Source organism: Trachurus trachurus (assembly GCF_905171665.1).
Source record: "Trachurus trachurus genome assembly, chromosome: 3".
In the NCBI taxonomy this organism is placed as follows: Eukaryota; Metazoa; Chordata; class Actinopteri; order Carangiformes; family Carangidae; genus Trachurus; species Trachurus trachurus.
In genome coordinates, this window is record NC_139893.1 from 23,493,363 (window position 1) to 23,507,552 (window position 14,190).

Below are 14,190 nucleotides of genomic sequence, written 5' to 3' on the forward strand. Positions count from 1 at the left end.
TGCAGTGGTTAGAGCGGCCGCCCCATGTGGGGGCTACAGTCCTCAACGCAGGCGTCCCCGGTTCGAGTCCCGCGTCGGGCAGACCTTTCCTGCATGTCATTCCCCCTCTCTCTGCCTTCCCCTTTCCTGTCTATCTCTACTGTGCTATCAAATAAAAAGGCGAAAAAGCACAAAAAATATTCTTTAAAAAAGGATGAAAGGTCCAATGTAACCATTCAAGATCAACACTACATGTACACAATGCAGATCTGTGTTTTTACATCACTAACCATGTTGATTAATTATTGCATCTATGTTTAATTAGATTTCCATTCTAAAATTCATTATCAGAATGGAGACTTTACACTTGATATGATACTGTTAGGAAAGCTATCCCAGCAGTGTCCCTGTCCTCATCTTCATGTTATTAGTCTCATAGATAGATGATGGAAAAAAAAATCCATGACCGGTGATTTGGTCAGTATACTCTAAATGCGCGATTAAGTAGCACAGACATTCATAAGCCCCATGAGAATATTGCGGGGTTATGAAGGTGATGTTTTATTCAGACCGTGCTTTGTGCTCTGCCAGAAAAGCTGGCATGAGCTGTGAAAAGCCTTATTATGCTCGGCGGAGTGTGAATATCGGTGTAGTGAGCTGGCTGTACACTTCAGCTGTGTGTCTGTCAGTGCATTCCAGAAACCCATCCAGGTGTTTTGCAAGCCACTGGGATGGAGAAGGCTACTGCAGGACCACCTGTTCACGACAATTAGGATTACACACATGCTTTAACAATATGAGCCAGTGAACTGCGCACATCTTGTCACTGTAACACAACAGATTTAATTATATGACTCTTAAAACCACAGCGTGCCATTTTCGCTAGTTCAGTTGACTGATTGTTAATGCTGCTTTCAATGGGAAGATTTGGGTAACTCTGCTGTCAGTCGATTTGATTTTTAAAACGGGTTACCTGGGGTTAACTTCAGATATACACAAAATATTATATTACATTAAATGTTAACACATCATACACAATTGCTCCAAAGGCATGCAATAATTTGTTAGGATGTTTGGTACTGCTTGATAATAAAATGTTTCACTGACAGTTCCACCGGTGCAGATGAAACACTGGTTAACATGATCTGACAAACTTCTGTGAGTGATCATGTTTTAGCAGCACAGTAAAATATTGAGCTTTCAGCAGCATCCAGGAAATCTGAATTCTGGCTTCTTTGTGCATCATAGTTGTTTACAAGCTGCACAGCCACAATGAGCTAAACTACATCACAAAGAAGATGAAGGGAATTAAACATCCTGTTGTCATTGCACGTAGAGTGAACAAAAGTGTGTGTGTGACACCATGATGACAACTTGTTTTGTTGTACAAATCCGCTGGTTCCAAGCCAAGATCCAGTAAAAGGCATCACCTATTTTTGGCTTTGCAGTGTCTTCATTTCTTCTTCTCAGGATTTGTTAACTTACAGTACACACATCATGATTTCAATTTCATCCTCAGCTTGAGAGTGAGAAAACAGCATGCATTGTGTTTGTGTTAAATAGTGTTAAAGAATGTATTGCAGTTTTAGATTAAAGAGCTTGTGTCACTGGATTTCTGGGCCAAAAAAACAAACTAACAAAATAATTTTATTGCACCACCACTGGCGTAATGATAAATGTGTTTTGCTGACTGAAATGGAGGGAGAATTGGAAACCCGATTGTTTAGTTGATGACATATATCAACCAGAATTTTGCAGAGTTTAATAATTAAACCCTCCCCTTTAAAGTGACAGTATACAAATGTAGCCTAGCCTACTGAATGAAAAAATAAATAAATAATGGAGACAAAAGTAGCCTATGGTTGGGAATCTATTCATCTTTATCGCTGTAGCTGCTGTTACACTTGCTTAAAACAGGTGTGAGGCTACAGTGAGTCACTATCGGAAATCAACAACACTGGACATGTCTAGCTGGTTAGCATGTTGGCTTGAGTGGAAGAAAAGACTAAAGACTTAAGCCAGGGACACACCGGCCCGACCCTCGGGTATCGGGCCTCGTCGGACGGCGTCGGGAGCTCGTCTGTTTGTCGTGTTCCTCTCCGTCGGGGAGCGTCGGGTCTTGTCGGGTCTCGTCGGGGCCGATTGAACATGCTCAATCGGGACTCGTCGGCCGTCGGGAGAGTAGACTCGTCGGGTACTCTGATTGGCTGTGTGCTAGCTATGGCGATTCTGATTGGCGGTGCCCTAAGCGAATCAGCGCGGTGTGTGGGAGGGACGGAAGTGACCACAGTAAACAAACGTGTCCTAGCCTGTCCTACAGTAAAAATGGTAGCCTATACAAAATACAAAGAGGAGTAAAGCAATATATTAAGTGGCAATATATATATATTTAAACATCAATGATGTTCAATCAAACCCACATAGTTTGAAACAACGTTCAAAACACACACAGCTCACAACTAAGCATATAAAGCCCGCTAGCTTAATGCTAACGTGTAATGTAAAACACCATAGACGGGCTAACAGAAATTAGCATCGGCTATCGCCAATTCGCGGCAACCGAGCCACAGCAGTAAGCTGCGAAAAACTGTTTTAATTTTGGCTTTAGCGCTGTTAAAGTAACATTGCGGAGTTTTTCGGCCTTAAAATAATGTTTCCAGACTCATTGCAATGGTAGAAAAATGGTTAATAGGATGAATGGTGCTGCCGCCGCAGCCTGAGCGGGGTTGCGTCGGCTGAAACTGCACTATGTAACTTCCCTGCACGGGTACGAAACACTGCCCCCCCTCCTCCCCCCCTCCCCTCTGCGTCGAGGGAGAGACGTGGTGGGTAAAAGCGAAACTACGGTTCTCCTCCGGTCGTCGTCGCCGTTGTCGCCGCCGCCCCCCCACCCCACACAACCCCTCCCCCCCTCCCCCGACCACCTGCCACACAGTCTCCTTGAAAACATGTGGGAAATACTGTCGTTTATTAATGGGAATAAACGCTGGATGCGCTTGCTGTTAAGTTTCGTTTTCGTTTTCCCCCCCCAGACGATAGCGCTTCTCAACCAGATGGTGGAAGCACTGCGCTGAAACTCCGCAATGTTGCTTTAACACGTGGCTGGTTAAATTGTTTTTGGGAGATTAATGTTGGTCTCATTGATGAAATTAACTGTGGCAGTGGCATTAGTTTGAAGTCAGGACTGCCTCTGGGCTACATAGCCTACTGAAATCACCACATTTACGTAAATAAATAAATGTTTTACAATGAACCGATCAGTCTAATACATTTTATTTTGTTCAGTCAACATGGTACATGGCAAAGATTATTACTACCACTTTATGACTTAGAGTATTTCTATGGGGGAGTCCTCGCCACTTAATCGCTCTGGTCGGCAGTCGGGGCAGTGTGTTTCACTTTTTCCTTTCTCTTGACGAGAGGCGACAGACTCGTCGGCCAAAGCCGTCGGCGTCGGGACGCGTCGGGAAGCGTTGTGGCGGTGTGTTCCTGGCTTACGACTAAAATTGGTGTTTCTTTCCATGCTCTGGAGACGTCTTTAAGCAAAGTTTGACGCTAAACTCACATTGTTTAGTCTGTAAACTGCTGTAAATAGCCTTCTTATCAATAGCCTACCAAACTATAGCTCCTTTAAATGTGAAATAGTCAGCCCAATTTCCACAATAACTAAGCTGTTATGTAGTGGAGTAAACATTCACCTTTTAAATGTAATTATGTCTAATATCCTAATAAAGCAACATGGATGGAAATGTAAAATGCAGAAAAGCTACTTTAAATATAATTGTGATGAGTCACCTTTCACCACTTTTGCTAGTTTAATAGCTGCAATAGCAGATGAAAGTGAAAGTTGTCTATAGGTTGTGCTGTGTTTATCTTTTGTCTTAGCCTAGCCTACTTATTAGGCCCACAAACTTTTGTATTGAATAAATGAAATAGTCATGTGTGTAGGCTATCTTCTGTTTTTCATCCTCTTGATACAAAAATCTATCAGCCTGAGGTGCGAGTCTGCTCACTGAACTTTCAAAGCAGAAATTTACGAGCAGCACTTGAAGGCAGCAGTAGTCCCGCCGCTGTTAAAAGGAGAATCTTTTTCTTCTCTTTTATCTCCGCGTGGTAAATGATGCTGCGCGCTGATTGGCTGCTGCCCGCTGACTTGTGCTACATCCTGCAGGCCGTCTCTCACTCACGGGCTCAGTGCTCAGTCAGCGCTCCCCCCGGTGATCCTCGACACCGCTACCTGCCTCTCCTCCTCACACTCACACACACACTTATGCATACACACACTCATTCATGAGTGCGCTTCCTGTCTGTGCGCACCACCGGCTGCTGCAACCTGTCGACTTTACCTGAACCAACAACGCGGGGGGAACCGAATCACTAAACAATGCGTGCACACTGCATTATGCGCTACCGCAGGTTATTACTACTTTTGCGCTGTTTTAGGAGGTAACGGGAGAGGTGTGAGCTTGCATGCCATCATCATGGATTGCCTTTTTCTTCTGATATGGACTTTACCTATCCCGCTGGTCAGCTGCACCTCAGTCAAGCTACTCTCCACCTTCTTGTCCTGGAATATCATCAAGGCATGTGGCATCTAATACACACACTTAAATTCAACACGTGCAACAATCTGCAAGTATTTGTCGCTTCTCGGCGTGATTTATGTCAACAGCAGGCCAGTGCTTGAAAACTAAGACAAATGATTGTCATCCTAAATTAGACTCATATTCCCACAGGGGAACTCCACTTATCACTTTTTGACTTCCACCACTTCCATTGCTCGCAACCTGTTGCTACCTGTCCATTCATATATATCTATTTCTTTTCATTTTGCAGACGCTGCACATTTGCTGCTCACACACCTCCCACAGCGCTTCAGCCAGTTATTCTTCCAGCTACAGCCACGGATTAAATCATGGTGAGTGCTTGTTTTTTGGCATCAGTGAATGTTTCCTCCAGCTGGGAGAATCCCACGAGATTGTTAATACAATGAAATTGGCCATATTCTTGACATAAACAATTAGTTATGTTACGATTTCATAAATTAAATTGGGTGACATGCCCACAGCGTCTCTGGTAAAACTATGTTGGGGACCCTTGTTAGGATTGGGGTTTCTAATAAGCTGACACTGCAGCAGTGGCTATTGAGACAGGACCAATGAGGGCAGTGCACACACAGGGATTCCCTCTTCACTGCTTTGTAGGCTACTGTAGAAACCAAGGAAACAAGCTGAGGTGATTTACATACTTTAATTTACTGAGGGGAAAAGGGGAGATTGACTTTTTTTTCTGAGGTTGTGAGAAAAGCATCTTTATTCTCCCAGCACTGCACTGAGGGGTTGTTTTCTGAACCTATAGAAAGTCATAGCTTTTGTTATATGACAAAGCTGACTGGGACAGGAAAAAAAAAAATTGGACTAGAAAATTTCCTGCTCCTACTTTTTTTCCGGTGTTTCTAATTACTGTCCTATATTTTGTATCTATGCAGTCATTTTAACATTTCATTTGACTGGAAGACCATGGCAACTGCATGAAATTGGAACATTTTAGATTAACAACCTCTGATTTTGAAGTACTCAACCGTATCTGACATGCATGGAAGTATGATGTTGGCGTCAGGGCTTCTGTTAAAATCCATCTGTCATCCATATGACTTGCTGCACACTGAACCTCTCACTTGAACAGAAGTTTTTCATTTGAGAAACAGGCTTTGTTTGCTAATGACAGTTGAAAGTACCCTCTTTGGATATTCGTCGTGTATCTTGTGTTTCTGTGTAAATTTCCTGGTATAACCAGACCCTTTTTGAGCTATTTTAAGATGCAGTTTGATATCAATGGGAAATTGTATGCAGCAAATGTTAACATTTTATTTTAATATGCGTTAAATAGCAAAACTATCTCCACCAACAATAAGAAAACCAGAATGCAAAGCAAAAAGATGTTTTGTTTTGGATACATGTTGCAACTCACTTCTTTGCTTTCATGCTTTAATTTTTGGTGTTAGTGTCACTCTGTCCTCTAACAGTAGTAGCTAAATCCAAATCATCACACGCATCCTTGGCCAAAGACAACACCAGCCACAAAAGAACTCCTGGAGTATCATAGTATTTGACGTTAGCAGCTTCTGATGTGACTTCCTTTCCACCACTCTATTCCACAGACTATGTGTTTGTAACCCCGGTGGAGGTGAACTCCGAGGGAGGATACCTGACCCATGATGTGACCAGGAGAAGCCACCGCAGCAGGAGGTCCCTGTCCTCTTCTCTGCACTACCGGCTCTCTGCCTTTGGGAAGGACATGCAACTGGACCTGCATCCATCCTCTGTGGTTGGCCCGGGGTTCACCGTGCAGGCACTCAACTCTGATGGCATCGCCACGGTGATGGATGATGCAGGGTTTCACAACTGCCTGTATCAGGGATTCGTCCATAACCTCTCAGCATCCTCTGCTGCCATATCGACCTGCTCAGGACTGGTAAGTGTCTGCCACTTCTTGGCTCTTGAAACATTGTATGATCATGCGATGTGAAAACTCAGCAGTGATTTTGTAATTTATTTAAACTGATTACATGGTCTCAACATAGTTTGAGAAAATGTATCATCCCTTGGGTCGATGAGACCTCAGAATCTCTGAAATGCTTTGTTTAAAGTTTCTGAAAAGTTTGGAGGAAGTATTGGTAATAAAAAGCTTTCAAGCAACACATTTTGTGCTCCACCCCTACCTCACGCTCTGTGTCTCAATGTCTGAAAAGCTGTCACTCCTCTAATAATGACCCAATTGTTTTGATGCATCAATTCAGACCTTGGTAATATCATGGGTGAACTCTGACATGACATCATTACCCATGAGTGTAAGCATAATTTTCTGCAAGAGCTTTGTCCTGCTTTTATTTGAGCATTGGGTGGGGTGGGAAAAGAAAGGATAAAAGGAAGAGAGCTGAGAAGGAGAGAGATGTTACACTGCTGGCATTACAGTGCATGAGGAAGGACAGTAGTTCAGTTTAACTGTTCATTGACAAAAACGCCCAACCAATTTACTCACTAAAGGGCAATTGCAAGTTGTCATGGAAAGCACAGAATTTTTTTTTTCCCATTCCCCAAGTTGTTCACCCCTGCAGCAGTGAAACAAGTGTCTACACGTGCAGGACTGGTTGTGTTGCCTTGTGGAAATGTGTCTTCATCACATTTTCCATGTCAATGCCTTTGTTTACACAACTATACAAAGTTTTGGTCACTGCTATTTCAATTTTTCCTCAGCCACCACACCCACTGGTGCGAATGAATATTAGAAGACATAGCTCAACATTTGGGAGGTACAGTATCCCTGTGGCTTTCCGTCCAAGACTGAGTACAGAGGATTAAGTTAGCACTAATTTAGCCTAGCTTTAGGCCCCGTCCACACAAATACGCGGCTTCACCGAATCCAATCTTCTTCTTAATCGTTTTGAAAAGAATCTCTGTAAACACGGCACCGTTTCCAGAAATATCTGCGTCCACATGGATCAACTGAAAATGACCCAAAACGCGGTAGTACATACATACTCCAGGCCTGTGTGGAGTGTGTGTGGCGCTGTAGCGTTGCCACACACAACCACTTAAGACAGAGAAGAAGACGGAAAGTCCCTGTTGAAATTCAATAGAAGAAGAAGTCCCCCGCTGTATTCAAACTCAAACATGGGATTGAAATGTTGACAGGGAGTCGTGTCAGAGTAAATATGACGATCAGTGATGATTAAACAGGTGCGATTCAGCCGCAGCGTCTGAGCGACCCGACGGTAATAGGCCGTTGTTGTTGTTACGTCCATAGACTGTCAGTGTGTAGCTGCTGTAGCGGTGTGTCTCAGGTTACAGGTAGAGCGGTGGGGGGTATGACATCATCGTTTCAGAAAAAATCAGTTTAGGCCATCCAGACGGATACGCTGGAGTGGCGTTTTCAAATTTTCCCACTCTGGAACGCGTTTTCAAAAAATACCGCTTTCACCCCCCAAAAACGCCGTATCCATGTGGACGCAACGCCGATCCGATAAAGTATTTATCAGGATTCGAAAAAAATGTTTGTGTGGACGGGGCCTTAGTCTGAGTGGTGACTCAAATGCTCATCTTCATGATGCTGTTATAAGATGGTCTTAAAACCCAATGTACAAAGTTGGCCAAACCAAACCCATGTTCCCACAGACTGTTGCTCTACCTCGCTCTTCTTGATCTGTGGATCCCACGTTGAGCCCTTCGCTGGCTGCAAATACAGTAGCTAGGGTATTTGCCTCAAGAAAACATTTTAAAGGACGCATGTCGGGTCGTGCAGATACCTTTGAAGATAAAACTTGCTGTTGTATAATCAAAAAAAAGAGGAAGCGAAGGGAAAACGTTGAAAAGCCAAACAAACTAACAACAACAACAAAAAACACCTACAAGAAAGTAGCTAAGCATGCTATTGATAGCCAGACTTTAGTACACTGATAACCCACTGTTTGTCAAGAATAACACCAACATGTCACTTAACATAATTACTTAGCCATGTTACCTAGCTGTCAGTCTTTATGCTCACCTCTGTTAGCTTAATTAGCTTCTTGCACTAATTTCACTCTGGTTCAACAAAATCATGTGGCAGAATGTGAGATGATGCTGTGTTTGGGCTTTACATATGAACTTTGATTGATTTGTTTTTTGTAATTATGACGTTATCCGATTTCATTTGCGGTTCATGAGGCGATTCTATGCTCCACCACGCTCACATTCGACATCCCACACCAGCCTGGGCCACTTGGAAACACTGCACTCCATAAAAGCCATACCATCCATTTGTCATCCATTGTAATACCTCCTCTTACCACCTCCTTCTCTGCTTGCCCTGCTCTATTGTCCCCTGTTTGCTACATCTCCTCTTGTTCTCAGCAATTAAAGCCAGGGTGAAGTTTGAGCTCCCTGGCTGGCACTGCTAATCTTCACATTGTCCCTTTCATTAGGCTAGGCTCCCACCCACAATAAAACACCACTGACCCGTTCTCTTAAAAGTGCTGCGGGGACACAATGTGATTGGGTCGTGATTGCATTTGAATGGGCCTCGATGAGCGCTTTGATCTATTTTTTACTCCTCCTGAGCCTGTGCTTAGTTTTTTTGCCCCCCTCTTTGTCCCCCAAGTGGGCCATCGCTGACTGGCTGTTCACTCAGCCAGTTAAATGGACTCATGTCTTTATATCTCTGGCTGATAAAAATGAACGGTGAATGAATAAAATGAGATGAAATGGCAAGTGCATGGAAAGTGAATTCTGTCCTTCTCCCCCCTTTTCTGTCTCTTTCTTTTGGTGCATCAGTCTGTGCATTGTCAAACTGCTGCAAGGCTTACAACAACAACAAAAGTAGTTAACCCTTGCTTTTCACCCAGCCCTCTGCCCAGAATATTTGGATTAAGTACAAACGAGGAATGATCCATTCAAGCCTGCTTGATGTAGTGATGAGCTCAAGGAAGAGATTAAGGTGGGATTAAAAACAACGCCAGAAGTCGGGAAAAAGGAAGACAAGAAAATCTGGGAAAAATAGAGAGGGCAAAGCAAAGAGGGTGAATGAATGAATGAAATCATGAATGAGAAGTGAGCTGGGCTGGGAGCGCAGCACCGGAGACAGAGAGAGAAAGAGAGAGAGAGTGCTTTGCAAGAATAATGTGAGTTCATTGTCTAGGGTGGAAGCTCCCAGGGAGGTTGGATGGTCTCTTTATAGAGAGTTGGAGAGATGGACTTGGAGAAGAAATTGAGTGAGAGCAAGAAAGAAAAATTGCTCTCTCATTTTTCATTTCATTGTCTTCTTTCACCAGAGATGAGGAGACAGGAGAATAGGGAAAAGAAAGTGTCTGAAATAGGGTTTTTTGGACTTGACCCGGCTTGTTAATAGCACAGAAGTGTCAGCACCAGCTACCGGGCCAAACCAAGACCAAGCCCTTTTTTTAAAAACATTCACCCCGGCCCGGGCCAAACAGATGGAAGCGGGATTCAACTATTTAAATGAAGACAAGGGCGAGTTGGTATTAAGAGCAGAGCCGGCTGGATGGATGACTGGCATAGAGGGATTTTCTACTGTAAATCCCTAATAATTGAACATGGTGTTATTTGCTGTCCCTTAATTACTCTCTCTGTGTCCTCACAGAGCACCACACTCACGCTTTTGAGTGAAATGAAGTTGTCTGCTTCACTTTTGCATGAGAGATGAAAGGATGCCGTTGCAGATGTAATGCTCTCTGATTTGAAGAGTGGAAAGGGGAGGGGGCTGCGGGTCTTCTTTCTTTCTTCTTTTGAGGGTTTCTCATCTGAGGTTGCTTTGCTGGTTGACCCCAATCCTCTCTTCTTGGGTGTATGGAGATGAGTGAGCTAGAGGGAGGGTGGTTGGGTGAAGGGTGTAGAGTGGAGGGGTTTCAACCTGGCCTCTTACAGGTTCTTACTATAGTGCAAGTTCAGAGCTGCTCAGTGCTCGTGTGAATGCAGAGAGGACAGGTGATTTACTGCTCACCTCTGTCCTCCCAGGCCCTTCCCAGGATAGGATTCTTCTCTGGGGTGATGAGGGCAGATCTGAGTCCTGCACAGACACCGTGCTGGTCCCTGTGAGAAAATATAGACGCACTATATTATCCTCAGAATGTGAACAGAAATTTTACACACTCGGGGCTGGATGAAATGCATAGCACAGCAGAGAGACAAAAGAGTGAACAATTTAAACACGACCAACAGTCCTAAACACAGAAAAAGTTCAATTTTATACCATGTATAAATTAGACAAAAGATGCAGATGCTCAGATGAGAGAATGTGGGACCAACATGTGTTTGACATCGGCATCTGACAAACTAATTTTCAGTGCTTATCAAAATATTTGGGGATTCATTTTCTATAATTTTGCTCTTGCTTTTGACCCTTGATATGCTATATTAGGGTCTAGGCCATCTTTATTACTCCCTTTTAAACATATGGCGAGTGGCTTAAGATGCAAAGCCTTGTGGGAAAGTTGCAGAGCACTAAATTCTCTTGCTGATGTGTTGTCTGAAATTCCTTTGCCTGTATAAGTCAGCGGCTATATTTGGGGATTTTTATTTTGTTGACCGTTACCTATGCAGCCACGTCGACAACTCATAGATGCCGTCAATGTTGGAGTGGTGAATACTGCAATTACTTGATGACGGTGTATAATTTTTATAATTATTTTCTCATGTTTATAATTAACATGCGACAAGTATTTCAGAAACATTGCTACAACATTCTTGTCTATTGTGGTTGTTCAAAGTCATTGCTCATGACTTGGCAGTCTTCACTGCAGCATCGGAGAGTCAGATACTCCCTTTGTCAGGATGTGGCAGAGCTGACCATGACCTTTATTATGACCCTTCCCAAGCCCCTGGGGGCCAGGCCAGAGATGGGCTGGGCTCTTTGGAAACTGAGCTCTGAGGTTCAGACTGACCAATGGGTGCAATTTAGAGGATCAGTTTTCCTCTTCTGAGTCCTTAAATTGCTAAACCAAGCCATTCACTGACTTTTTAGTGCATCGTCGCAAGAAAAAGCAGAAGAGATAAAATGTTACCATGGTTTTGATCAAGCCCAGAAGACGTGTGGTGGAAATTGGCCCTAAAATCCCAGCAACCCCCAGGTGTCACGATTTATAGCTCAAACGTGTTAGCACAGCTACGTGTGAGAGGAAAAACACTTAAGGAAGTGTCAACACACACCTCCTTTCATTTTCTCCTTCAGCTCTCTTCATCTTCTCCGGCACCTCGGATCAAACCTGCTGTCTGGTTGTCTGGTTGCCGTTGTTGACACGGTGCCGCATGTTGTGGCAGCCACCAGTCACTGTAGTGTAGTATGATGGCAGCTCAACCTATGACCTCTGGCTGCATCCCCTCAGGCACTGGGCTCCCTGTGGTGTGAAAAAGATGTTTGCTGTTTTCCCGGGACTTGTCACTGCTGTGTAGCCTCCACAGTTGTGTGGTGGTTGTAGTACACGACACAATGTGATGACAATAAATGAGAGGCTGAGGTGCATTATTTGTTTGGAAAATGTGACATCCTGTTCTTTTGTTGATCTTTAAGGTTAAATATGCATTTTGGAAATAATTGATGATTTAAATGTCCTGCTCCAAATCTATATGCTATATGGAATGTTGCAGTGACAATACAAATTCTAAAAAAAAAAATCTGTAAACTATATCTGGGGGAAAAAAAAGTATTTGGCCAAAAGGCATACATTTAAACACTTGCTTGCACTGTTTGAATATTTAACATATGTAGATGTTTAAATCCCATTAGACTCCTTGAGCTGAGACAGTATACGATTACTCATCCGCAGGGCTGGGAACAGAGACAACATATGATGTGTGTGTGTGTGTGTGTTTCCAAATCCCTTAGGCTTTTGCCGAGTTAAAATGACACTTGAATGACCGATTTCCAGACAGCACTCGGGCCATTTGTACCTGTCCATTTTCAGTAGAGGCCAACAAATTGGAACGTCTCCCCACTACAATGTGCCTCTCTGGCTTGGCCATAACTCAGCCACTGGGCTGGGCCACAGAGGAGCTCAGAGCTTGGCACTACAAGAGGAGAGTGGCCCGGAGCCGTTCCCTGGTGGTCTGGATGCTGACAGTGATGTAGTGCCCACCGTTAGATGCCAGTGGGAGAGGGAGGGTGGGGGTGGGGGTACGACTCTCAGCATGGGTGAGGGTTGCTTTGTGTGTGTGTGTGTGTGTGTGTGAATGGAAGAGAAAAAAACAGAAAAGCTATGTGTATGTGGGCTTGTACATCCTTTCTAGTGTGTGCAAGGTCTTTTCTCACACAAGACTAATGGCTGGTGTTGAAGTCTTCAAGTAGATGCTACAACTTCTACAAACATAGCCCATACATCACATCTGACCTACTATTGTCCCCACTGCATTACACTGACTGGTGCTGTGGTAAAACAGTCCAGGCTCACAGTAAAGCTGGTATGGCCTGGTTGATAAGGAGCGTTGATTGGTGATAAAGAGTGGTGACTTCTTAAAGTGTTACAGCTGTCATTTTTCAATCTGCTGGCAGAAGCTTGTGTGTGAAATACAATGTAGTGCTGTTTCATGTTTAAGGCCTGTTTGCCCCTAGTGTAACCTCACAGTACAGGACACATGGTCTTCATTCTGGTCTCTGGGAAAGCAAAATCTGGGATTAATGGTGAGAGGGGTCTTATCTAATTTTGACCTGCTTTTTCTTTTTTTTTTCCTTTCACAACTTGTGTCAGAGTGTTGTCAAGGTGAAGATGTTTTTCTCTGGCAGCCATGGAGAATTTGATTAGGAGTTGCTGGATGTTCTTTAGTCGAGTTGTACTGTGACCACATACCATGTATTTCCTACACCTTGTTACTACAGGTACGATAAAATTTGTACGTACAGGTACGATTATTTATAAGTTAGGTGCCTTTCTGAAATGTGCCGTTCGACAATGTCTCACTGCTACGGCCATCTCATTCTCCAGTCTACTAGCTTTTTTTTTTTTAGGTTTAACAGCGTCATCAACATAATCTGGGTGATAATGATAACAGTACCAGTTGGCAGAGACCATAAAAATATCTCATGGTGGTTATAGTTTCATTCATAGAGTTTGATTTGCAGCTGTTTTAAAGTTGACAAAGATGTAGTTTGCTCTGAGTCCTCTCAGGCTCACTGCCTCCGCCGGTGCCAACACTGAGGTGAACTCAGTATTGAATATTAACAGTAGGAACCGAGTGGTTATTGACATATTAAACCAACACTAAGGAACTTTTCAACCTTCATATAATATTTTCATAACTTTTGTGATGGTACATGGGCTTACAACAGGTTGAATGACACCTCTGTCATGGCCTGAGGGGGTCTGTATCGCCTTCACTGGCACTAAGCAGCTTTGAGGAGCATGGTAGGACACCGGCTCTCACTTAAGTTTCACTTTCACTTTCGCGGGTCACGACGAGGAGGGAGCAGGCAATGTGGCACCTTTCCGTCGGATTGTGTATGTGTGTTTATTGTGAAATGATCCGCTGGTAACAGAAACTTAGTTTGGACGTCTTCTGTTAATTTCTATGCACCGGGAGATCAGGATGTTTAAGGCGCTACACGCTGGTGCTCATGGGAAATGCAGTCTTCCTTCAGGCAAAACACTACCGCTTTGGGCCACTAGCACCGCCAAACTCAACCAAAATTGAAAGCTAATAAGTACTGCTTTAAAACATATGTTAG

At 43.6% G+C, this 14,190-nt stretch overlaps 1 protein-coding gene across 1 annotated transcript in view; it reads left to right on the top strand.

The window, feature by feature from the left end:
- Positions 1 to 4,460: 4,460 nt before the first annotated feature.
- The window catches only part of adamts18 (ADAM metallopeptidase with thrombospondin type 1 motif, 18), a gene marked incomplete at both ends in the record, with an annotated part of 58,664 nt that continues 48,934 nt past the window's right edge, over positions 4,461 to 14,190 (top strand). The window contains 3 exons of the mRNA XM_083996239.1: positions 4,461 to 4,562; positions 4,816 to 4,897; positions 6,140 to 6,453. Of these exons, the coding sequence (XP_083852365.1) occupies positions 4,461 to 4,562; positions 4,816 to 4,897; positions 6,140 to 6,453 (498 nt within the window). The remainder of the gene's footprint in view (positions 4,563 to 4,815; positions 4,898 to 6,139; positions 6,454 to 14,190) is intronic.